The 25,851-nt window shown below is 33.7% G+C and overlaps 2 protein-coding genes across 5 annotated transcripts; one reads left to right on the top strand and one right to left on the bottom strand.

The window, feature by feature from the left end:
- Window positions 1-806: 806 nt before the first annotated feature.
- On the bottom strand, window positions 807-3,407 carry LOC25492845 (transcription factor bHLH121). 4 transcript variants are annotated; one of them, XM_024781659.2, is made up of 6 exons: window positions 3,194-3,407; window positions 2,719-2,778; window positions 2,473-2,588; window positions 2,076-2,203; window positions 1,519-1,986; window positions 807-1,425 (listed from the first exon to the last, which is right to left on the bottom strand). In XM_024781659.2, exons 3-6 carry the CDS (start codon window positions 2,570-2,572, stop codon window positions 1,273-1,275), a joined length of 849 nt encoding a protein of 282 aa, XP_024637427.1. In that variant the 5' UTR covers window positions 2,573-2,588; window positions 2,719-2,778; window positions 3,194-3,407; the 3' UTR covers window positions 807-1,272. The 4 variants fall into 4 exon arrangements, with proteins under 4 accessions (XP_024637427.1, XP_013456557.1, XP_024637428.1 ...); XM_013601103.3 differs by lacking the exon at window positions 2,719-2,778 and having other exon boundaries at window positions 3,194-3,406; XM_024781660.2 differs by lacking the exons at window positions 2,719-2,778; window positions 3,194-3,407 and adding an exon at window positions 3,081-3,180.
- A 4,222-nt stretch (window positions 3,408-7,629) lies between these two features.
- LOC11441178 (MAP3K epsilon protein kinase 1) lies at window positions 7,630-25,133 on the top strand. The gene is made up of 24 exons (XM_003607233.4): window positions 7,630-7,986; window positions 8,821-8,955; window positions 9,539-9,559; window positions 11,134-11,207; window positions 11,321-11,411; window positions 11,501-11,584; window positions 12,724-12,825; window positions 13,047-13,178; window positions 13,388-13,459; window positions 14,294-14,397; window positions 15,899-15,986; window positions 16,144-16,491; window positions 17,252-17,590; window positions 17,687-17,731; window positions 18,930-19,109; window positions 19,216-19,299; window positions 20,511-20,602; window positions 20,689-20,772; window positions 21,108-21,946; window positions 22,289-22,677; window positions 22,761-22,895; window positions 23,566-23,972; window positions 24,382-24,496; window positions 24,673-25,133. The coding sequence occupies exons 1-24, from the start codon at window positions 7,927-7,929 to the stop codon at window positions 24,832-24,834; spliced, it is 4,182 nt and encodes a 1,393-aa protein (XP_003607281.2). The 5' UTR covers window positions 7,630-7,926; the 3' UTR covers window positions 24,835-25,133.
- The last annotated feature ends 718 nt before the right edge of the window (window positions 25,134-25,851 follow it).

Here is a 25,851-nt window from a genome sequence, read left to right as displayed (position 1 = left end):
TTTTGAAGCAACCATACAAATCATTCAAATTCAAATACTTCGAAACAATTTTTGATATTTAATATTGCTGATGATAATGTAAAGAGCTATGCTATCATTTTTTTTTTTTTTTTTTCAATTTGATTGAGAACTATATATTTTAACTAAACAAAAATACCAAATTAATCTCTTCTTATATCATGCTATTACCACTTTTTATGTTTCGCTGATATTCTTATTAATGACCAACAAAGAGAACACAACAATACGTTAGATTTATCAACAAAATTTTCAACTGACCTATCAAAAGGTCGATAATATTCATATGTACCAAGAATTGTAACCCGCTAGTATTGCACTAAACCCTCGCCCAAGATTTGAGTTATATAACATTTTTAAAATATTACATACAAAGAGTGTTTTCGGCGTCTGCCAGTCGTTCTATTGTGAAAACGAATGCATTATATTATTTGTTTACGATTCGAGCATTATAATACCTTTATTTTTATTTGTTAAAGATACAAAAATTAATACTCTTTGTATCACAGAGCAAGACCAGACTATAATCACAGGTCAATCCCCAGTTCTTCAATTATAGCACATCATGTCCCTCACATACACTTTAATATTTATGGGGTTTGGGGCTACATTCACTCGCTTTCGCATGATTATTTTTGGGTCAAGCCTAATGGCTAGGAATTCACCTTTTTAAGGTGAATGAGTAGGGTGTTGAGTAGGGTGTCTAGGGTTCGAACCCCTTTCGTATGATTTTAACTAATAATAAATACCATTATCCATTATCAAGAGTACACGTATTTCGATTTCTGTTGTAAAATTCTGTTTGCATTCGACTCCAAAGAACTCTACACAGATACCGAGTCCAAATATACGTTTAACATTTTCAACTATAATCCAACCATAGACTAGATAAAATGAGTATGGTCCTTTTAGGAGAGTTTGTGATTAAGGGATTTACAAACCTACAATTAGCCACACTGGTCTCAACTTGAAGATTTTCCATCTGCAATTTCAATTTGTCACAAGGAATAGGAATATAAACAATTGAACCTCACGCAGCTTTTCCCTCACAACTCACAAAGAAAAGTTTATGATTAAATTACACATTACTCAGAATAAAAATTCCTAGTAAAGAAGAGAGAACAGAAGCAGCTTTCTTTTTTGGACGAGAATAGAAGGGACATATACCTCTACAATAGTTGCAGCAGAAGCCCAATGAAAACCCTCACAGTAGCTTCAAAAGGCATAATCATTTGTCTAAAATTAAGTCCTTTCTCATTCACTAGCCTTTCTGCTCCCCACTACACTACTTGATGAGCTATCCTGAACACTGTGAGATGAAGAACACTTGCCTAACGAACTACCTTCTGTGAAACTGGTTTCCTTCCTTGACGACTTACTAGATTTTTTCTGTGCGGATGTTAAATCCTGCAAAATCCAACAGCAAACACAGCTTTATTCAATACCTCTTCTACTACAGCTATAGGTTACATGATTTGCCAATAAAAAAGCAGCACTAACCTGATCTGCGGACGACCCAGGAGTCTTCAACTCAAGGTCCGTGGCTACATCATTAGAATCCTCATTTCTTTGAGCCTTACTCTCCCTGGATGATTTGTTTTTGGAGTCTTGTTTTCCTGATACGTGGGACCGGCTACCTGGATGAAGAGGCGGGGATACGTACTGAGTGGATTGTTGTTCAACAATTGTATTCGGGGCTAAAAAGGGAACGTATGTTGAACAAGGGTTAGGGATGACTGCAGGATGTTGATTAGCATAGTAGGGGTATGGCTGCATGGGAATTGAACCAGCAGGTACTGGCATTGGAACTGGATACGGATATGATGGTGGAGCCATCATAACAGAATGATCCATTGCAGGCCATGGATACATAGTCCTTAGTTGCAGCTGATACTGGTTATTCAAATTCTCAATATCTGATTTAAGAGAAGCCTTTTCTTCTCTGAGATCATTTTTCTCCTGAGACAACTGGAAATTGAATGAAATAAATTATTTCCTCTGTAATTTTATGTCCCAAAAGTATCAAGGTGATTCATCGAACCGAGAGAAAATATTACCTCACGAGATTCTTCATTTAGCATAGTATATTCATCTTTTAGTTTACTAACTTGAGAAGAAAGGTCCTTCAGCAATTGAACTGTATCTCCTAGAATAGTTGCTTTATCATTTTTAGGCCTATCAGGGTCTGCATTTCAGAGTCAACACAGAGCACAGAGTTATTTTAAGAGGAATTCTGTTTTATCAGTTCTAACTTCTAAGCATAAAATGCCTAACACATGAATGAATTCTAAAGAAGCAACAAGCAATAATTTGTTTGGTAAAATTTATCGATGACTGCAATCTTAAGTAACATTAGCCATATGTAGTTTAAAATCAGAATAGAATATATCAAGAACCAGTGACAATGCTCGCTTATTGTTATTCTCCTATGTTAGAAAGTGAAGTTTCATGTACCTAAAATGTTACCCAGCTCTAAAAACTGTTCATTGAGTCTATCCCTCCTTAACTTTTCTCGATCAGCCTTCTGTGTCTTTCTAGCAGGTGTAATTTCCATTGGTTCAACTTCAGACCTTTCGCAGTAGACACATAAGTTCCAAAAAAACACAAAATAATTAAATCAATGAGCGATCATTTATTTCAGCATTCAATCATAACAAAACCAAAATGATCAAAAAAAGAAAGAAAAAAAATATAATTTACTTGAACTCTTCAAGCAGTGACCTTTGACATGTCCAAAAGCCACGGCTTGAAAATTGGTTCCTACACATTATGAAGCCATTTGAAGGTATATAATTTCACAGAACAATACCCTAACTTCTCAAGTTAAAATCTGATAGAATCATCGCTATTTAAATAATATATGAAAATGTCTATTGCAGCTTAAAATAAGTAAAATATTGTTGTAATCATATGATAAGATAAACTCATACATACAATTCTCAACAGGACTCAAATCGAATTGAATCAACTTAAACAAAGCTTGTAAATTTCTCACAATGCACAATGAATGAAATATACAACACCAATTTGGGAATAACCAATTAAACAAAATTCGTACATACAGTTGTAAGTGACATTGAATCAAAGTAATTTTGGGGTTTCAACTATGAAGATGAGCAAATTGGAAGCAGAAAAACGCATTGAGAGAACAAATTGAAATTGAAGAAGATTTTACCTTATCTATCTATGGTTGATGCTTATCTTCAATATTCTTGTTCTTCTATTGAGTTGTGAATTGTAATTGTTGTTTTTAGAGGAAAAAGGTGAAAAGTGAAAGGATAGTGGAAGAGTTGTCGTTTTGGATCACAGCAAGCAAACGATGGATTTGTGCTGTCGTACAGTGGTCTCTTGATTCTCAAATTTCAACAATATTCATTCTATCCCATTTGGATAACCACTCTTATTATTTTTATCGATCAATTAGTTAATTATTATTACTCCCACCATCCCTAAAAAAGTATTATCTATAATTTGTTACTTTTTTTTTTAAGAAAAAAAAAAATCAACGTTGCATTTAAAGAGTAATTTGGTAATAATGACATATTTTTTTAAACTTCAATAAAAAAAATTAGGAACACTACAACAACTTTTTTTAAATGACCTCAACTATCTTTTGATATCCGTAATTTTTGTAAAATACTCATATACCAACTCTGAAGGCTGATGATGATGAAGAAAGTAACTTTTAATTTTTTTTATTTTTTTTTATAAAAATAACTGATATTCATTCATTCAAATTGATAGAGTACATCGATACAATACAAATCCAAATTCGCTAAAAACAAAAAGGATAAATTTGTGAATAAACTCACATCATCCATATTAATGCATAAAACGACAAAGTAACTATGCCTACAAATATGACTATATTCAAGTCTCCGAGATATTCATTTCTCCGGATCTGCAACGTTGACGACACGAAAGTCATTGTCATTGTTCGGATCTTCACTTGCTCAAAGCTAATCTTTCAACGTGAATTAAATAAACACCGCACTAAGACAGAAAATCAAAAACACACCACACAAAGACGGGAAATCAAAACAAACAGCGTCGTGCAGAGACGACGAAATCACAAAAACAAACGAAAAAAAACAGAAAATATGTATTCGATTAGGATAGAAGGAAAAACAACGGATGGGTGATTTTTTGGTCAAAATTGATCCTAAATTACCTCTCTCACAAAAAGAAGAAGAAAGGGTGAGAAGTGGGGTTTGAGAAGGAGAGAAGAGAGATGATTTGTTTGTAAAAACTTATATAATTTACACAACATATAATTGTAAAAAAATAATTGATCGGAGTTTTTTATTCATTTGTCACAACTTATATAAAAAAATTAAAAATATAAGAATCTAAAAGAAATATCGCCTGCAAAAAAGAATCTAAAAGATACGTGTTTTTATTTGTACAACGGGGGAAAAAAATCATGAAAAACTACTCTCTTAAGTAGCTGGCTATTTCTCAAACATCAGGGATGGAAGGAGATTAGTAGGAGGTTCATGCCAAAGGTAAAACTTATCCCCGCTGAAAGAACTCAACGTAGTAAGAATGTATGCACCTTGATTACCTTCTTTAAGGTGTGAGTTAACCACACATTTCAGTCAAGCTTCAATAAATCTTGGATAGATAAGATCTCCACCGCATAAGAGTGGAAATGAATATCAGTTTCTGCAGCAAGGTTAAAAGCATGCAAGGAATCGGAGTAGCAAACAACATTCCTAAAATTGTAACTCCTAGCTAGCTTTAAGCCATGAAGAATTGCAGCTAGCTCGGCATGAGTATTGTTGGAATCACCAAGACAACCACTAAACTCATTAATCCAGTGTTTTAGCTAGCGAAGACAAAAAAGGTCAACTTGTCATGTCTGATCCGCCCCGTCAATAACCTGTCTAAAAAAGAACGAAGCGGGGCGGACCAATTAAAGATGTAGGATTGAAAATTTCATCCCGTTTTCTTTTATTGTGGACCGGCAAGTTGACCGTTCAATGTTTTATTTTTTAAATATTAATTAAAAACATCACATAAACAATGTAAAAATATAAAAATTTAAAGACAATTTAAGAAAATCTAAATATATAACTAATCACTCCACTAAAAATATGAAAATAATCATTCAAACATATCATTTACATCATCTGAAAATCTATAATAAATCAATAAGACGTTCAAGTTAAAAACTTCATGAGTTATCAATTGACTTAGTCGTTAAAAATACGAGGCTAAAATCATGAGAACATTAATTATTTTTTACGATAATATGTAAAAAAAAGTTACCATGATTCTTATAAACACAATTAAATGATGTTTTTTCTTATGAAATGTTGTTCTATAAAATATAAATATTGACAAATAGCTATTTACTACATAAAAAACGATCGTTCATTTATAAAATTAAGAAGCAGGAGTACCAGTTCACCTCATTTTGTGAGTGTACCGTAAAAGTTCCCTAATTATAATTACAATACGTAAATACGAAACTTTGAGATGAATCTTTCATTATTTCAATTATACGCTTAAACAAATTGTTATATAATGATATTTATTGTTTTTTACAAAATAATGATATTTATTGTTGTTGTCATTAAAAATGATTTATATTATATTTGCTATCTTGTTTGTGTTATTGAAATGGACAAACATGATTATTGTTTTTTTTATTTATAAAATGATTTATTGGGTTTGTTATAATTTGAAAATCACACGTCTATATTTATACTTTTAATTAAAATTTAAATTTCATAAAAAATGTTTGTTTATAATTTACAAACATTAACACAATAAAAGGAGTGAAAAAACCTACACATGAGTGCCTATCTTTCTGCAAGTAACATATAATAATAGCTCTACAATTAAATTTATAAAACATAATAAACATTATACATGAATGACAATTTATTACATATATTTTTTCTAATATGTGTGTGAAAAATGAAAGAAAAAAAAACTTAAAAAATGTGAACGATGAAGCAGAAGATCAATTAAATATTTAATTTTCTTGCTTTTTTAACCAAAATGATTATTTCAAGAAAAGGCAAGTTAGAAAGCAACATAACCTAATTTCAGTTTTTTTTACTAGTGTGACAAAATTTAGACCTGACAAATCACAAATAACGGATTTGTTTTAGTATTTATATGAAGCAATAAATATTAATCTAAAACGTACATACACAACAACGATGTCTCGTGTTAAAATTCGAGTGAAGTTAGAAAGCATAACAACTCTTTGAGTGGAAATGAAAAAATAGACGACGTGTTTTCGGAATTGGTAAGATATCTCACACAAAAAAAGAAGGGTTCACCTATGTCGTCCTGCCTTAATTTTGATTTATCATTTTTTTTAAAGAATATTGAGTCAGTTCTTTTCTTACGCCTATTGAATAGAACACCAAGTCAAATCTTTTTTATAAACATTCGTCTTTATTTAGATAAGAAAAATCATATGGTTTCATGAAGTCACATGCTATAGTTTAAATTCATAGTCAATCATATCTCTGATAGAGCCACTAGACAATTGAATGCAATTTTTTCCATTATTTTCGTCTGCGTAATAGTGTAAAAAGCAAACACGAATTTATGTTGTTTATAAATAGCGGCGTTTAGTTTCTCTACATTTTGACTTATGTGTCATAACAATAACAATGTTGTCGGTTGTTTTGTAACGTGTTTTGTTGGCAACAATATTACACCTCATACAACATCTATGTTGTTCTTCCATTCCAATAAGCCGATCCTAATTTTATCTCTTTTCTCTCTTCAACGGTATTCCATGAGGGAGTGTTTTTTAGTCAATTTTGATCGGAAGTCATCTCTTTTTCTCTTTTTTTCTCTCTCTCTCTCTCTCCTTATTTTAATCCAAATACGTTATTTTCACATAAATTTAGGTTTTTTATGGTGATTTTGTTGTGTGAGTGCGATGTTGCATTGTTCGTCTTGTGCAATGTTGTTTGATTTTCTGTCTTGTTGCGAAATTCGTTTGGTTCTTATTGAAACATCAGTTTCAATCAACGATTTTAGTGTCAACGTTGTAGATCCGGAGACATGACTATTCCGGTCACTTTAATTTTATCATATTATTTTAGTTATTTTATCGTTATATGTTATTAATTTGAATGACATGAGTTTGTTTATTCTCTATGTTTTAAGCGGCATTGAATATATGGTTGTATTTGCGTTTTGAACGATGTTGAATATGTGGTTGTATTTTACTATATACTTGACCAAATAGAATGAATAAATATCATTTTAAACATTGTCGGTTAAACTAAGTCTTATAAACCATATTTTCGTAGGTGCATAAAATGAATTATTTTGATATTTCTAATATAATTTGGAAAGTAGATTATACTTTTTTGACAAATGGAAAGTATTGTATACTAATAAATTGTTTTAAAAAGTAAAATTAGCAAAAAAGTATAAATATCATCTACTTACCTTAAAAAGAAAAGAATTGACATTGCCAGCTATATAGCAGTAAGTACATTCATTCCATTTTGACCGTTATTTACAAAATACAACTAAGCATGCGTCGTACCACTTTCTTTCTTACAAACATACATTTTCTTCTTTTTCTATTAATTACATATTCATGAATTCATGAATAAATTCTCTCAAAATAAAATAAAATGAATTCATGAATAAATATAACACGCACTTCTCATTATTAACACAATTACACTTAATTATCATTATTTATCAATTTACTTATCAAAAGTTTCTCAAATTTTTCAAACCCATTTCCGTTACAATAACACACACTTCTTTTACTATCCATACCCCCATTTTTGCTTCAGTCAAATAATTTTCCACCCCTTTAGAATCGGCGGCGACATGGATACTGAAATTTGAGATCAGCCACTGCCGTCTAGGATTTTGTTTCTCCTATCACCGCCGCCGCCGCCGCCGTTTGCAGCGATGTCGCGTCAGTCTACTGGTTCCGCTTTCACTAAATCCAAAACTCTGGATAATAAATATGTATGTCGTTTCTTCATCCATTTTGAAGTTTAAATTGGTGAATTATTGCTTTGTAGACTGTTAAATTAAACACTGAACTTTGAAATTGATTAGTTTGGTTTTTTTGTTGAAGTCAGAAATTTTAGTGTAGTTTTTGTTTGATCAGTGTGATATGATGAAGTTATGGATTATGATATGATTGTAGTAACAGTGAGGTTTATAGTGTAGTAGTTGAGCTGAAACCCTAGTATTTTGCGGTGGCTGTGTGAGTAGTAGAAAGCAAGCTGAAGCAAGCTGATGGTAGTGTAGCTGGTAGCGTAGCGGTATTGACGGCGTAGATGTAATGTGGAACGGTGGTAGGCAGTAAAATTGAAACAATGATGGTGGTTGCAGTAATGAAGTAAAGATGATTTTGCAATAATATGCTGGTGTTTAAGATAGTTGTGACGTGCGCTGGAGGCAAGGGATATTCCTGCCGAACTGGATGCTGGAAGTTTCTATTTTTTTTTTGTTTTTTTTTTTCAATTGCTTAATCGAGTGTTAAATGTTTTTTGGACGAACGTGTGTTAAATGTTTTTTTGACGAACGCGTGTTAAATGTCTTTTATTTTGATTATTATCATTGTTTTTTTTTACAAGTGATTTTTATCATTGTTGATTGATTTTTTTAATTGAACATTTTAAGTGTTGGAGAGTGTGTAGAGGGAATGCACTTAGAAGTATTGTTTTTCTAATTCACGTGTATGAGTATCATTTGCAACTTTTTTTCTTTTTAAGTTGCATATGGAATTGACTTGTTTGATAGCTTGATTTTTTGATGGCTGATTGCTTTGTTTACATGTGAGCTTTGGAGCAGATGCTGGGAGATGAGATTGGGAAAGGAGCTTATGGTCGAGTTTACAAAGGTTTGGACTTGGAGAATGGAGATTTTGTTGCAATTAAACAAGTTTCTTTGGAGAATATTGCTCAGGAGGATCTCAACATTATCATGGTATCATCCGTTTTCTTTTAAAATTTTACGGTAGCTATTAATTATAAATGATTAGGTCTTGATGGCATCCTTGGTGGAGTTAATTTTGGTCCCAATTGAAATGGGACACACCAATGATTGTGTGATTAAAGCGGGATTACTAGGAAGTTATGTGCAAATCGTATGAAATTTGAAAACCCTAAAGTTTTAGGGTCTGCAAATCCCAACTTTGCTTAGTTTTTGGAGTTAATTGCGGGAGATTGATTCCATGAAAATATCATCATTAGTGTCATTACTTATACTGCTCTTCGTTAGTTTTTGGAGTTATTTGCGGGAGATTGATTCCATGAACATCTTAGGTTATTCCACTTATACTGCTCTTCGTTAGTTCATTACTTTTTATGTTGGGCCTTTTGAAGCACACCTAAATTCCCAAAATATATTTGCAACAGATAAAACAACTAGCAAACTTTTTAGTGTTTCATCTAGATTGTAACGCCTCTTTATTGTTGCTTTTTTTTTTAATGCATTTTTTTAATCACTAATTCGGGTGCTGTTTACCTGTGTCTATGCTGTTATTGGATGGACGACTCAATGTTTATAGCAAGAAATTGATTTGTTAAAGGTAATTCTTTTCCTCAAATGTTAGATTTGCAGTACATTATCAGTTAATTTTTCTTTTGCTTGATAGCTCTCAGGGTTTTATTTGCTCTATTCCTCCTATGTATATATTGTGGCTGAAGCTTTAGGCAATGATTTCGAGTGACATGATACAGCTGTTTTTGCATTAAAAGTACTCTTAAAACTATATTAATATTGACGTGAATGATGTGTTGGATGTTATTGTAGAGACAGAGCACTCTACAAAAAAAAGTCATTGCTCGAATTCTTAATGCTTGACTCTTAATCCTTATTAATACAAAAAACAATAATGAAATAAAGAAAGATAGAAACTAATTCTCAGAGATACTCTAAGATATTTTATGATAGAATAATGACACGGCAATATATTTTTTAGATATTCTAACATATATGATTTCAATGTAAATGGTCTAAATTCACCAAAGGGCTTTATAACATTGATTGGTCCATGTAGCTAGCCATACCGTGGGGAAAGGCTTTGTTGCTGTTGTCGATGTCTAACATACATGCTTCCAAAATCAAATTCTTATGCACTATACACAATTCTTCAAAATTTGTGCCATGAACTTGCTTGCGGAATCACAAAATTCTTCGAAAGAGGGTGGGAAACCATAAACAACAAGGGCAATCCAACCCAATCTGAAGTGTTTTTTTTAATTGTTTGGGTAGAACCTGAATCAACCCAACCAAACCCAAAGTGGTTTGGTTCGGATAATGGGGGTTATGTTTTCAATCTCGCAAACCCAACCCATTTGTAATAAATTTTTGTCAATGTAGTTTTAGACTTTTATGTGTTGATCTAAAAGTGTTTTAATTAAGTTCAAGTGCTAAAATTTTAATTTGTGGAATTTAGTCAAGTGTTGGAATTATCATAAAATAGAATCTCATTTAATTATTTATTTTTTGAAGTAAAAAGTTAGGTCTTATGACCCGACCCCCTCAACCAACCCGCTTACCACTGGATTGAGTTGGTTTTGACATAAAAGCTACATGTTTTTAACCCGATCCGATGAAATTTGATTGGGTCGTGCAACAAATCCAGCTAAAACGGACCCGGTGTATACCACTAGGGGCAAAGTTGGGTTCTTTCGCATTTTCAAATAGTGTCTTAAGACTGAAAATATGTTTATCATATTATGTGGGGAGAATGTACATTTATATGGGTAGAAGTCTCCTAGTTAATCCCTAATTAATAAGGAAGATCAATCAATACGATCAATACAATAAATATTGAAGTTAAAACTAAATAGTCACAACTTTTCAATATCTCAACAGAGTGTAATGGCCAAAATGGCTGTGATTGGCCGTGACCACCACAACTGTTAAAATGTGACGTGATGTGATGGTTTCAGTGGTTAGGTGCCATGATGCTAGGTAGTGCCCCGTGATTGACTACAATGCTACTTTTCCATGTCTGCTGATACTGTAATAATTAATAATTTATTGTCTTAGTCTTGGATTGGAACAATTCTGAAAAGTTTGGGATTTTGAGCATTGGTGGAATTGGTAAACTTATTATATGATATCGTGATTTTTTAAATGATTATTATTTTACAGAATTTGAATCACAAAAACATTGTAAAATATCTTGGATCTCTGAAGACAAAGAGTCACCTGCACATAATTCTTGAGTAAGTGAGCTCAACTCTTTCTCAATGTTGGAAGATTTAATTGTGGGATCATTTGAAGGAGGGTATTTAGAGTAGTTAATTGATTTTGCTTCACATTGTTTGCAAATTCATAGGTATGTTGAGAATGGCTCACTTGCAAATATTATCAAGCCAAATAAATTTGGACCCTTTCCAGAATCGTTGGTTGCAGTTTATATTGCCCAGGTTTGTAGGCTTAACTGTTTGTGCTAAAAGTCTTTCTAAGATTTGGCTATTTTTGAATTTCATGCTAAAAGTATTATATAACGTGAAAGGTGTTGGAAGGCTTGGTGTACCTACACGAGCAAGGTGTTATCCATCGGGATATTAAGGGTGCAAATATATTGACAACCAAAGAGGTAAATTTTTTATGGTCCTATTGCATACTTGAGCTTTGTATTTTAGAAACTTTAGTGGTTGCTTATGTGCAAATTGATTTCGTCGCTAGGTTAAGGTATATCTGTTCATAGGTTAGTTTTTCATCAAACAATTCATCCTTTTATTTTTGGACTTGATTAACTGTGTTTCATCTGGATGTAATAGATGGTTGTTTTTAGTAATCTAAAATCACCGTGTAGCCATGTTGAGCTCTAGAGTGTGGATTTTCAGTGTGTAATTATATTTTGAATCTTTCTGTGAAAAAGTACATTTTGTATAATCCTTGCCTTTCTGTTTCATTATCTGCTGCATCAACTTTTGTTTTTTATTTTAATTACTTATATGCTTCTTTACTTTACTGTATCTTGTTTGTGTTGATATTCAGTTTATCCTTTATAGCTAAAAATAAACGCAGATAGAAAATAGATGACAAAAGAAAGGAGTCCATGCCTTGTGTTGTTTTGAGCATTATTATCACTCTTAAGCATTTTGCATTAAATTCAGAATGACGTGTATATGTTTTAATACAAACATCAGCTAATTACTTGGAATGTGGAGCATAATGCATTCTCCATTAAGTGTAAAGAGGAAAATAAAACAGCACAGATAGAGAGTTACCAATTTTGACTTTCTTTTAGGAATGCCCTATTTTGTGTCCGTTTTTTCTCCTTTTGTTGTCTTTGTTGAGGATTTCTTATACATCAGCATTTTTAATCATCTGTGATAAATTATTCATTAATGAACAATTTTTTTCGTCAGCCTGCGTTATGTTTGCATTACAGTGTCACCACAGGTTTCCTTTCACGTCACCCGCTGTTCTACGATATTTTCCCATGCAGTTTTAGTGAAAACCATGGGAAAATATTGTGGAACAAAAACAGTACATCTGGGATAATACGAAAATTTCTCCTAAAAAAACAAATTAAACAGTGGAAAAATATCTACTACTTTATGTCTGCGTTACAGTGTCACCACGGGTTCCCTTTTATTCAAGTCTCTTTTTAAACATAAACTGCATTATGTTTGCATTGCTGTATCTTGTTTTTTTTTTTCTTTTTTTTTTTCTATGTTCTAGATTCATCTAGAAAATTTGCTTTAATTTCGTCATTTATGCTTTCAGGGTCTTGTCAAACTTGCTGATTTTGGCGTTGCAACAAAATTAACAGAAGCTGATGTTAATACTCATTCGGTTGTTGGAACACCATACTGGATGGCGCCGGAGGTATTAAAATTATGATATTATTCCGCTAAATCATTTGATTAGAGCTTGTGACCATTATCGTTTCTAAATTCTCTTCTAAGACCAGACTGGTATGCGAAGATATTAGATTACTCTGTTGCAGTTTTTAGCAACTTTGCCTCACTGTTCAGTTTGTGTTTTTTAGGAGAAATTTCATTTTATCCCAGATGTACTGTGTTCCTTATCTCATTTTGGTTTTTCAGGTTATAGAAATGTCTGGAGTTTGTGCAGCTTCTGACATTTGGAGTGTTGGCTGTACAGTTATTGAGCTTCTTACATGTGTGCCTCCTTATTATGATTTGCAACCTATGCCGGCTCTTTTCCGTATTGTCCAGGTTTGTTTATGTGTCATCATTCATTGTTTCCTCAATCTATGAAGGTTCTTTGGACCTGGGGTTCTTTTAGAATTGTCTAGATAATGATATTTGCACTTGATTGCACAGCTACCAAGTTCATAATTGGAACAATTTTTGCTAGCATGCAATCTTAATATGCTCAATTACACAATTATAATTTGATCTGTGTCTCTCGAATTTTCTTTCAGGATGACAATCCTCCAATTCCTGATAGCCTTTCGCCTGACATTACTGATTTTCTGCATCAATGCTTTAAGAAGGTAAACTGAATATCAGCCGTTGATGGGAAAATGTTTCTTAATGAACATGATGTCTTTTACTTGGATGCCGTTGTGGTTATGTATAACTTCTATTGGTGTATTCTCTCCGTCTATCTTGGACTTTGTTCCCAACCCTCACCCACGATCTGACATTAGTCGATTGTTGCTGTCAGTATAAGGATTTATTTTTTCTGTACTAGACTCTATCTCTATATATAACAAATAACAACTTGAAAGATGTTATATTACTTATCCTTAAGAATTTTGTTTCTACCAACCGTATATGGTTAGATTATTCATTAATTGCACAATAGTTAAGAAAGAGAACTGATTTTTACAATACGGATCTTCCAAAATGGAATTAGGAATTGTTATGTGGGCATAATTCTGCACAATATTTTAGATTGGTTTTCATAGTTACATAACTTGTTCTGCTACTGGACTGTTACCGAATTGCTTGGTCATTTGAATGATTGGAGAAAAAGAAGGGAAATGAGGATGATTTCCAAAAAATTTGGGCCACTATTATTACGGTAATACTATTTCCAGTAATATTAGGTTGCGACAATGAAAATTCACTAAAATACTATTATTCTATTTTGTGTTTATGTTTATGTACACCAACTGTTTCTTAATTACTGGCTATGCTTCCTTCAAAAAAAAATTACTGGCTATGCTATGGTCACACGCTTGTATGACTGTATAATTTAAATTTTTAAGGGAATTATATGAACAAAGTGATATTCATTTTTGGTAATAATTGAAAGTAGCAGATATGCTGGAGCTTAAGTCACTAACCTATCCTATGTTGATTCTTTTTGTTGCATATGTCAGGATGCTAGACAAAGGCCTGATGCTAAAACGCTGCTGTCTCACCCTTGGATTCAAAACTGCAGACGTGCCCTGCAGTCTTCTCTTCGTCATAGTGGAACATTAAGGTAGACAGCGTGGGGTTCTATTGTCATATTATGTTATTTATAGTAGTTGAATCAAACCATATAAGTATTTAGTTTAATCTGTGATTTGACACCTGTCAGATCACATTATTCTATTGAAATTGTACTCATAGTAAGTGATGTTGCTCTGTACCTATTTTGGATGTTAAAATCTCTGCAAGGCCACCTATTTTTGTCCTTGCTTCATTTGTAACTGTTAGGGTGTTTGTTGAGTACCCTAGAGGTATGGCCAAATTAGTCATTATAAGGCTTGGACAATCTTCACCTTTTGAACTAGCTTCTAGAGTCGAGTTAGATATACTCTATTTAAGATGCTATCAGAGTCTATCATAGATTTGTTAGTAGACCACCCATATTTGTCCATATTCCTGATGTTCAATCTTGGTCATAACGAGATGTGCTAAGATCTGTATTATTGGTGTAGAATTTCAGAGAATAAGTTTTTGTATTCTCATTGATTGAATATGAAAATATATTACAATGGTATATATAGAGTAAGTAGCCTCTCAGCCATCCTTACCTTATGAACCAGAAAAGGAAACAAATTAATCCTAATGATGACAAAAAATAAAACCTAATAACAGGAATAAAACAGGTCAATGATGAGAGATGGTAACATAACTACCAAATCCCTCTTATTCAAAACCAAATATGCCAAATAAGTATACTTTATTCTGCTAGATTTCTACAATTGGCATTAGAGTATGTATCACTCGACCATTTCTTACAGTAGTTATTCTCTAATAGATTGACTGGACAGTGCTTTACCTAACAATCACCCCTATCCAAGGGGTTAGTCTCTCACATCCATGTCTATGGGAGTACCCTGACTTTGTTTGTGTGTGTGTGTAATCCTGCTTTTCTCATTTTCCCGATGAACCCCAAGAACTACTTTGGTTTCATTCCCCTACAGCAGATAGCTTGACATAATAGTTTTTTGCATCAACATTCCTCAATGGGTAGCTGCTCACTGAGAGAATAGAGATTACCACTTCTCGTGTACTACTTCTGGTTGTACCCTTTCTTTACACTTGTCTAGCTGTCTGATTACGGTATCTGTCTGAGTTAGTTACATAATTGTTTCAGTTAGTTAGATCTAGACTACACTATAAATAACGAATATTAACACGACAGTGGGGTCAAAATCATTTTTCATACTTAATGCATAATCAAATTGTCAGTTTCCTTGAAATCTCATACTCATAAATTTCTATTTTGTCTTGTAATTCTGAGAGGAATGGGGGAAAAGTAACGTGGATCATATTATGCATGTTTTATTAGTTTTCCGCTGTGGATTTGTAGTATATCTGCCAACTACTGGTGGTCACTTTGAAGATAAATTTTCTCTAATTCAAGAAATGGAAGATTAATTGGTTTTTGATGTTTATACTGCCGTTTTTTTTTTGAATTACTGTATGCTGCCTTTTTATTTTAGCTCTGTAATTGCTATAGTTTTTTAGTTGAATGGTGCTACCTCTTGCAGAAATATAGAGGAAGGTGATTCCACAAACGGAAAAGCTTCTGATGGTGATCATAAGCATGCTGGTGAAAACTCTTCTGTGGAGAAAGAGGTCAGTGTTGATGGGGAGCTATAAGGACCTGCTATTCTCTCTTTTCTACTGGAGCTGATAATTTTATTAATTGAAACTAACCATAGACAATAAATCTAGATACTGGGATTAATTGAATGTAATTTTAGTACACTCAACTTTAATTTTCATATTGTAGGGCACTGCGGCTGCTGAAAGCAGCAGATGTCAAGATGGAAGTGCTTCAGATTCTAATTTTCCCAACGAAAGAACAGAAAAGGTTAATGATGTCCCATCGGATGAGGTTCCTACCTTAGCCATTCACGAGAAGTCCTTTCAACAAATTGATTCTAGCAAACCCTCTTCTGATGGAGAAATGGGTAGCACCGAGCCAACTGGTAATCATGAAATTTCAAACACTAAAGGCCTTCATGAAGTCGTGATGAATGGAGAAGGTGGATCACCACAGTCAAGAGGAATGACTAATAAGGTTGGAGGAAAATCATTTGCATTTGGACCAAGAGGTCATGATAAAGGTCCCGCAAAGGTAAAGTATTTCGTCATTGTTATGGCTGATTGAAAGATTTGTTGATTATTGACTTGGTTATTATTGATTATTTTGTTTTATTATCACACACACACACACTCACACACATGTAATATATATATATATATATATATATATATATATATATATATATATATATATATATATATATATATATATATATAGTATGATAAACCAAGCCTTGCCCCGTTAAGTGAGATCAAATGATACACTTGTGCTCTATTGGAAACCAAATTTACAATAAATCCATTTAGAGTATGGTCCTTTTAATTGTTTCTCCTAAAAAAAAATTTGAGTCCTTTTCTTCTCATTTTAAATTGGATTGTCTTCATTTTGATCCCTTTTGTGCAACTATGCCTCTCGGTACTTCTTAAATGAGAGAATCACCTTGGATGAGTTTCTGGCATGCATTTTTTTTAGTTGAGCTTGCTTTCCCTTTTGTTGATATTATCCACCATTTTAGAGAATCAAATTTGCACAGACATCAATTTTTATTTTGTTCAGTTTGAAATTGAGTTATAAAATCATTAAGCGCTTCTGAGCAATACATTGGGTAGTTCTTTACCAGATATATGTGACAAGTTTTTCTGCAACCCATAGACACGAGATTGGATTGAGTCTACTGAGGTGTTGCTTAAAGCTTCACTGTTTTAATTATTGATGCTATAACTCGTCTAGAAAACATGTTTTTCTTTTTTGAAAGATAAAATTTATAAACTTGTCTGGTTGGAATCTGAAGGCAATGAAGATGCTGCACCCTGCAGAAGGAAATGAGCTGAGTAAATTTAGTGACCCTCCAGGAGATGCCTACTTGGATGATTTATTTCCGTCAGACAAACAACATGGGGAGGTTGTAGGTGAGGCATCCACATCCACATCTACCTCACATATGGCAAAAGGCAATGCATCTATGATTGATGGAGGAGAAAAGGACCTGGCAAAAGAGTTGAGGGCTACAATTGCACGAAAGCAATGGGAGAAAGAGAGTGAAATTGGACAGGCAAATAATGGTGGGAACCTTTTACACCGAGTGATGATAGGTGTTCTAAAAGACGATGTAATTGATATAGATGGTTTGGTATGTTCATCAGTTTTAACAATTTATCTCTTTTTTCTGTTTAAAATCCCATGTCTGTATCCTTTTAACTTTTTGTGGCCTCATTTTTTCTATCAGGTATTTGATGAAAAACTTCCTGGCGAGAACCTTTTTCCTCTGCAGGTACCAAGGCCTTTTCCTCTGTCCTCAGCATAACATACACCTATCTCATGCAGTCTGCTCTAATAATTTGTTGGCATCTTAAAATATTCTTTCTCTTAGTTTGTATTTTTTGTTATGGATGTGGATGTATCTTCATTGAATGTAAGGTAGAATACACTTGTTCTTCAAAAATGGCTATCTTTCTATACCCTGTTTATTAGAGCCTATGTTTGGATGAATTTTTTTTTATTTGTTCTTTGTTTAACCCTCTGCTTCCGTGCTACACACCATGGGTATGGTTTAGTACATGGTCGTCTTGTGAGGCATACATCACATCTTTGGTGTACAATAATCTGACAAATGGAAGAGAGTGGTAGAGGGCAAGAGACAGGGAGGGAAGAGAAAAAAGCACTGCACTCCATATATTGTCCCCAATTTGTGTGATATCTAATGTATTGATGTGTTCGGTGTCCTTTATTTCAATTGTTTTCAGAGTTAAATGTTTTTGGCCCCTATAAAACAGCAACATGTTGATTTTAGTTCCTCTAAAATATTTTTTAGTCCCAAAAATTGTGCTTTTAATCCCTGACAAGAGAGTAGTGGGGGACGAAAAATATACTACTGTTATTTTTGTTAGGTACAAAATGTGTGAACTTTTTATGGGGACAAAATGTAACATATTTCCAATTCTATTTGGACTAAAAAATTTATTTAACCCTTTATTAAAATGACTGCTAGTTTTTTTTTCCCTTGAGGGGTCCAACAATTCTGTCTGAGTTGTGTGTTTTTTGTCTAGGTCTCCTTCCGTTATTTTCTAACTGAAAATGCAACTCAAGTTGCTTTTCCTGCCACCTAAAAATTTGAATTTTGGCATCTTTATTCACTTCCAACACTTGAACTCAATATTGTATGTTTCCTTGGTGCTTTCAGAATTTATTTTTATTTTTTTTAAAAAAGAACAAGTTCTAGACTCTATGTTGATTTAAAAAAATTACAAGATCCAATTTTTCAGGCATAACTTTTCTCTGCTATGTTACTTCTTTTCAATTTTATAGTGACATTTTATTTGCTGCCCCTCACTTTAGCCTCAGATGTTTAACAACCATCTTCTGTATGTGAAACATGCTTCCATGCAGAGATTTTTTTTAAAAAAAATTGGCCTATCAATGTTATTGTATGTGAGGCATGCATTTGTGATGTATTTACCATTACATTGTAGGCCGTTGAGTTCAGCAAATTAGTTGGTTCATTAAAACCGGAGGAATCAGAAGACGTGATTGTCTCTGCTTGTCAAAAACTCATTGGTATATTTCAGCAGCGCTCAGAGCAGAAGATTGTTTTTGTTACCCAGCATGGTTTACTTCCTCTAACTGACTTGCTAGAAGTTCCTAAAACACGTGTATGCTGTCCATCTTGATACTTTATTTGACTTTTAATTATTGAATGACACAGCTGACAAATAAGTAATTGGGATGGAAACATCTTAAATTCAATGGATGTTTCAGGTCATATGTTCTGTGCTTCAGCTTATAAATCAAATAATTAGAGACAACACTGATTTTCAAGAAAATGCTTGTCTTGTTGGATTGGTAAGTCCTATGTATGTTTTATACTCCTTTCCCTATATCTCTATTTGATTATTTGTTGGATTAAATTCTACATTAAAATTTGTCTAAGTAATGTTAGGGAGGCTCATTGGTCTAATTGTTGGCTACACTTAGTAATCTTCATTATTATTATTTGGACATGATAGTGCTGTAATCTTGAGGAAGAATTTTACGAACCTTCTATGAAATAAACCAATAATGCATAGCAATTTCATTGTCACACTGTTGAATTAAGGTTTATTTAATTTGTAAATTATCTAATTTTTATATCATTGGCATGCTGCTTTTATTGTTTTATGTGCGTGCTGGTTTTATTTAGCAATCTTCTGCATGATCAAGGTTCTGGGTTCGGGAATTAAGGTTTATTTAATTTGTAAGTTATCTATTTTTTATATCATTGCATGCTGCTTTTGTTGTTTTTATGTGTGTGCTAGTGTTATTTAGCTATCTTCTTGCATGATCAGGGTTCTGGGTTTGATTTGGTGGGTCACATTGTACCTTTGGTTTGATTGCATAACCGACCAAGTAGAATGCTATTTGGGAATAGTTCATAGAAATGATCATTTCCTTTACAGGAAGCGTAGAATCTGTTTGAGAAATGATATTTGTACAACCATTTTTGAGACAACCTTTTGTTCCCTCTTCTTTTAGGTTTACAGTCTAAGCAAACCTACTTCAGAGCATGTTGTCTCACTTCTGTACGTGATAAAATAATCATCTCCTTTCCTAAAACATGTATTGGCTATAGTAAGATCAAAGCAGATGAAAAATCTTGGATAGATTTACCCTTAAAATTTACCTGCTTTAGGCCATATACCTGATGTAAAGCCTCATAAGTTGTAACATAACCTTTAGAGGCCTCATTGAAAAATCCTTGCTCCTAGTGGTATTTCCTAAATTGAGCTTTCTTAATCCTCCCAAAAGGTGTGTAAGCACCGATCACATTAAAGGTGTCTTGTTCCACAATCCTAGCATTAACATTATGCTTCTTTGATCCATTTCATTTTTATATAACTAAGTTTTGCATTGGCTGTCAAATTACACAACCCTCTCCTTTTATCCAGGATTGAGACCGAGGATAAAAAATTGAAACGAGACTGCCTTAATTATAGATTTTCTATATGCTTGATTTTATCCTAAAGTGTCCTCAAATATTTTGGTTCAGCTGTATTTAATGCAAAATTTCTTGGTAGATTCCTGCAGTCATGAGCTTTGCTGTACCCGATCGTCCCCGGGAGATTCGTATGGAAGCAGCTTATTTTTTACAGCAGCTTTGTCAGTCAAGGTTTCAAGTTATTTTATCTGTTACCATTATGTGGATTTTATGCTTCAAAAATAAGGCATTGAATTGATTGTTAACACTTGATGCAGTTCTTTGACGTTACAAATGTTTATAGCTTGCCGTGGAATACCTGTTTTGGTGGGATTTCTTGAAACTGATTATGCCAAATACAGGTCAGTTATTTTTATAAATTTTCCTTAGGTAGAATTACATTTTACAATTATAGTTTGCAGTGCTATGGTTATGCCTAGATGTGGCATTGCAACAGAAATGGCATGGATTTATCTGAGGCTATTTTTGGGAAACAAATGATCTGATTTGGGGTCATCTTAAAACCACATAAGGCTCTTTTTTCATCTGTATTATTATGATGCTTTCTTCAGAACAAAACAGACTTTCCTGTTTTTTCTATTTGCTACTTCTAGTTTGCATGAGTTTAAGCTTGTAATTTGCAATAAATTCTCATATTTTGTACAATGAAAACTGACTGACTCAACTTCTGTCTCAGGGAAATGGTTCATCTCGCTATTGATGGCATGTGGCAGGTATTTAAGCTTCAGCAATCAACACCTAGAAATGATTTTTGTCGCATAGCCGCAAAAAATGGCATACTCCTTAGGCTTATAAATACACTTCATAGCTTAAATGAGTCAACACGATTAGCATCTATGTCTGTTGGGGGTGGATTTTTAGTTGATGGTTCAACTCAACGTCCACGTTCTGGTATCTTGGATCCTACACATCCTTTTTTCGGTCAGAATGAGGCATTGCTCTCTTCAGCAGATCAGCATGATCTCACTAAACTGAGGCATGGAGTACTTGATCATCACTTAGAGCCTTCACATTCTTCATCCTCCATTCCTCGAAGGTCAGATTCTAACTACCAAATGGATGTTGATAGACCTCAATCAAGCAATGCGGCAGCTGCAGCTGAAGCTGTGCCACTAGAGAAGAGTTTGAATCTTGCATCCAGGGAATCTTCAGCAGGTACATTGAAAGAGAGAGAGAACATGGATCGTCGGAATAGTGATCCTTCTCGAGCTGATGTTGAACTCAGACAACAACGTCTTAGTATTTCCGCCAACAGGACATCAACAGATAGGTCTTCAAAATTGACAGAAACTTCCTCGAACGGGTTATCAGCAACAGGAGCTACTCAACAAGAGCAAGTTAGGCCTCTTCTTAGCTTGTTGGAGAAAGAGCCCCGATCTGGACGTTTCTCTGGACAGCTTGAATATGTACGTCAGTTTTCAGCGTTAGAAAGACATGAAAGTGTACTCCCTTTGCTGCATGCCTCTGAGAATAAAACAAACGGTGAACTGGACTTTTTGATGGCAGAATTCGCAGGTAATAAAGATCTGTCTGCTTCTTTGATGAAGATATTTCAAATGGATAAATAGCAGAAATCTACCTGTTACAATTCTGATGACAGTGAGAGTAAACTTAATTTTATCGAATGACTGAATTACTAACTAACTAATTACAATAGTAAATACCTGACTGGAGGTAGTTTAGTTAGTTACTGAGGGTGAATAATCTAGATTACAACAAAACACATACATGGAAGAGAGTATAGAATAATTAGCCAACAAAGAAACACTGTTTTATTTTTTTAGATTCAAATCTATGCTTTCTTTGTGGATTGTTGTCTTTATTTGTTTTGCTGTGGACTTTTTTATGGTTGTGCAGATGTTTCTCAACGTGGAAGGGAAAACGGAAATCTTGACTCCAGTGCTAGAGTGTCTCAAAGAGTCGCTCCCAAGAAATTAGGGACTTTTGGTTCTAGTGAAGGAGCTGCTTCCACATCTGGGATCGTATCTCAGACAGCATCAGGTGTATTGTCTGGTTCAGGTGTTCTAAATGCTAGACCATGTAGTGCTACTTCATCTGGACTACTTTCCCACATGGTTTCATCATTGAATGCAGAAGTTGCAAAAGAGTACCTTGAAAAAGTGGCAGATCTTCTGCTTGAGTTTGCACAAGCAGACACAACAGTGAAGTCTTATATGTGTAGCCAAACCTTGCTCAGTCGACTTTTCCAGATGTTTAATAGGGTAGAACCACCTATTTTGTTGAAGGTACTTCACAACATATCCTTTAGGAATTTAGCATATATTCCACTGCATAGTTTCTAACCATTTTGGCATTGACATATTTTTAGATACTGAGGTGTATTAATCACCTGTCAACTGATCCAAATTGCTTAGAAAATCTTCAGCGTGCTGAGGCAATAAAATACTTGATACCAAATCTTGAACTCAAAGAAGGGTCTCTTGTATCAGAGATACACCACGAGGTGAGTCATACTTACCTTCCTGATATTGTTAAAATTTAGTTGTGGCTCATAAATGCTATCTATTTTTTATTAAATATTTTAAAAACTTATTTCTACATGTGATTGATTGGTAGTGGACTAGTGGTACTGGTAGGTAACAAACGTATAGAACATGCATGTATTTCTCGTTAACCTTCTGTTAGGAACCCAGTGAAGTTGAAATTAAAGATCGAATGAATCATAAGAATAGAATTGTATTATTCAAAACTGAACAGAAAATGGAGCATAAAATTCTTCCTTAGGGTCTCCTCTTCACGGAGGATATCTCCTTTCACACACATGCCATCAAATATACAGAACGATGTCTTCCATCTTTCCATCCCGTATTTATTTAACTAATATCATCTTGCTAACTAACTATCCAAATTGTTGCCAGCTAATTTTCCCTTCTCCCCTATCTTGACACTTTATGTACCATGTTTACTCACTAGTAGTAGTAGTAGTACTAGTGTTTGTACAAAGTAAAAAAAAAATAGCAGTTGTCAACTACAGGGTTCTTTTGCTATGCTAAAAATAAATAAAATATTAGCACCAACAGTATTATAAGTCTAGCATGTTCTAGCATTGTAGTGTGTGTGTGTGTGTGTGAAGAAAGTTGGGTGGAATCTCATCTTTCATTTCTCTTTCGTAGGTCCTGAACGCATTGTTCAACTTATGCAAGATAAATAAGCGGAGACAGGAACAGGCAGCCGAAAATGGAATCATTCCCCACCTGATGCAATTCATCACATCAAACTCTCCTCTGAAGCAATATGCATTGCCTCTGTTGTGTGACATGGCTCATGCATCTCGTAACTCAAGGGAGCAGTTAAGGGCTCATGGTGGTTTGGATGTCTATTTGAACCTTCTTGAGGATGAGTTTTGGTCTGTGACAGCACTAGATTCAATTGCTGTTTGCTTAGCGCATGACAATGATAATAGGAAGGTTGAACAAGCACTGCTGAAGAAGGATGCAGTTCAGAAGCTTGTGATGTTCTTCCAGAGCTGTCCAGAGCCGCATTTTGTACACATATTGGAGCCATTCTTGAAAATCATCACGTATAAATTCTAAATCCTTTCTCTTCATTTGTCCAATTAAGTATTTAGTTGTTTGTCCTATAGTGCTTTTAGTTCTTTAGTTGTTTTGCACTGATTGGTTATAAACAAAGGTTTGCATCAAAATCCCTTTTCTTATTACGAGGTTAATGAATATAGGATAGGCAAGTATTTCACATTTTTTAAGGAAAGGAAATAGATTACAAGTGAGAAGGATAGATAGATATTTTCCTGGGGGGGGGGGGGGAGTCAGAAATTCAGATATGTTAGCTCACAGAAGTACCTAGAGATCTTTGTTATGTGATATTTTACGTAGCCAAATATAATTTTCTATGTCATTCTCCTAATGTTATTATTTGTACTTTCATTGTACTGGGTTTTTATTTGATGTCATATAATAACCATATTGCAGAAAATCTGCCCGGATCAATACCACTTTGGCTGTTAATGGATTAACTCCATTACTCGTTGCAAGGCTTGATCATCAAGATGCTATAGCTCGGCTTAATTTACTCAGGCTTATAAAGGTATGCATATATTATACTTGTTATAAAATATCTGGTTGGTACTACAGTTAATCAGGCTAAATAGACACAACACTTTATCCCAAATCCCGTATGACTGGAACATGCAAGTTAGTGTTTGAACGGGTTTTTTTGCTCCAAAAGCAACTATACTTACATATCTCAAAATGTTCTTGCAGGCTGTTTATGAGCATCACCCTCAGCCCAAGAAACTGATTGTGGAGAATGATTTACCCGAGAAACTTCAAAACCTGATAGGGGAACGCAGAGATGGTCAAGTGTTGGTCAAACAGATGGCAACTTCATTACTTAAAGCACTACACATAAACACCGTTTTGTAAATTAGTTTGTAATAGCCATTTTCTTGTATGTATATTATTTCTTTTGGGGAAAAGGTTTTCAATTGTTGTATAGAAGTTTCCCCTTTATTTGGTTTGCTTATTTTACTGTGTTTGGTTGAGTGAAAAAAATATAGCATAGGCCTAGAAGTTTTTTTTTTACTCTATGGTGGTTATTTAAGCGGGTGGCTGATTTCTTATGCTCAATGGCCTTTTTTTTGGCCAGGTATGTATATTTAATGTATTGATTCAGGGTTGAAAAATATAAAGGTACTGCTTTAGAGAACTGTTTATTTTACTCACTTGAGTTTTTTATTCTTTATTCTTTTTTGTTTTACAAAATATCCACTTGAGTTATTGATGAACTACTCAGTAAATGCATATTAATTGTAATGTCGTGTAAGCACAACTCAGTCGGTAGCTGCAAGGACAGTATTATGCAGGGTGTGGAGTTTGAATCCCAAAATTTCCACTTCTCCACATTTAAAATGTGTGAGTCTTAGCCACTATTTCCTTCGGTCACTATTATAAGCAAAAGTTGACTTTTTAGGTTCATTTAATAAATGATATATGCGGAGGTTATTTTAAGAAAAAAAAAATACATATAGTAATATCTGAAGATTTTTTTTTTAAACCAAAAATATTTGGAGATTATAATACAACATTACTTGTTTCTTCAATATTCTTATTTTATTTTTTTTGTCAAGTAGTCTAGTGGTTAGAGCTCACACATTTTAATGTGGAGAAGTGGGGATGTCTGAGGTTCGAATCCCGGCCCCTGCATATGTGCAATATTCCTACCAACTAAGCTAAGCTCACAGAGATTAAATAGTTAGAACGAACTTTTATTGATGATGGAATAACATAAAGATTACACCAAAAATAGTATAAGAAACTAACTAGAGAATGAGAAAAATGAAAATGCATTTTAATTTCAATTTGTTCCCGAAAAAATTGAAAGTCTTGGGTCTCATTCATCCAAAAGCTCAGAGTGTGGTCTCTCAATTTATATCTACTCCC

Source organism: Medicago truncatula, chromosome 4, assembly GCF_003473485.1.
Source record: "Medicago truncatula cultivar Jemalong A17 chromosome 4, MtrunA17r5.0-ANR, whole genome shotgun sequence".
NCBI lineage: Eukaryota > Viridiplantae > Streptophyta > Magnoliopsida > Fabales > Fabaceae > Medicago > Medicago truncatula.
This window is presented reverse-complemented; position numbering and strand designations above follow the sequence as displayed.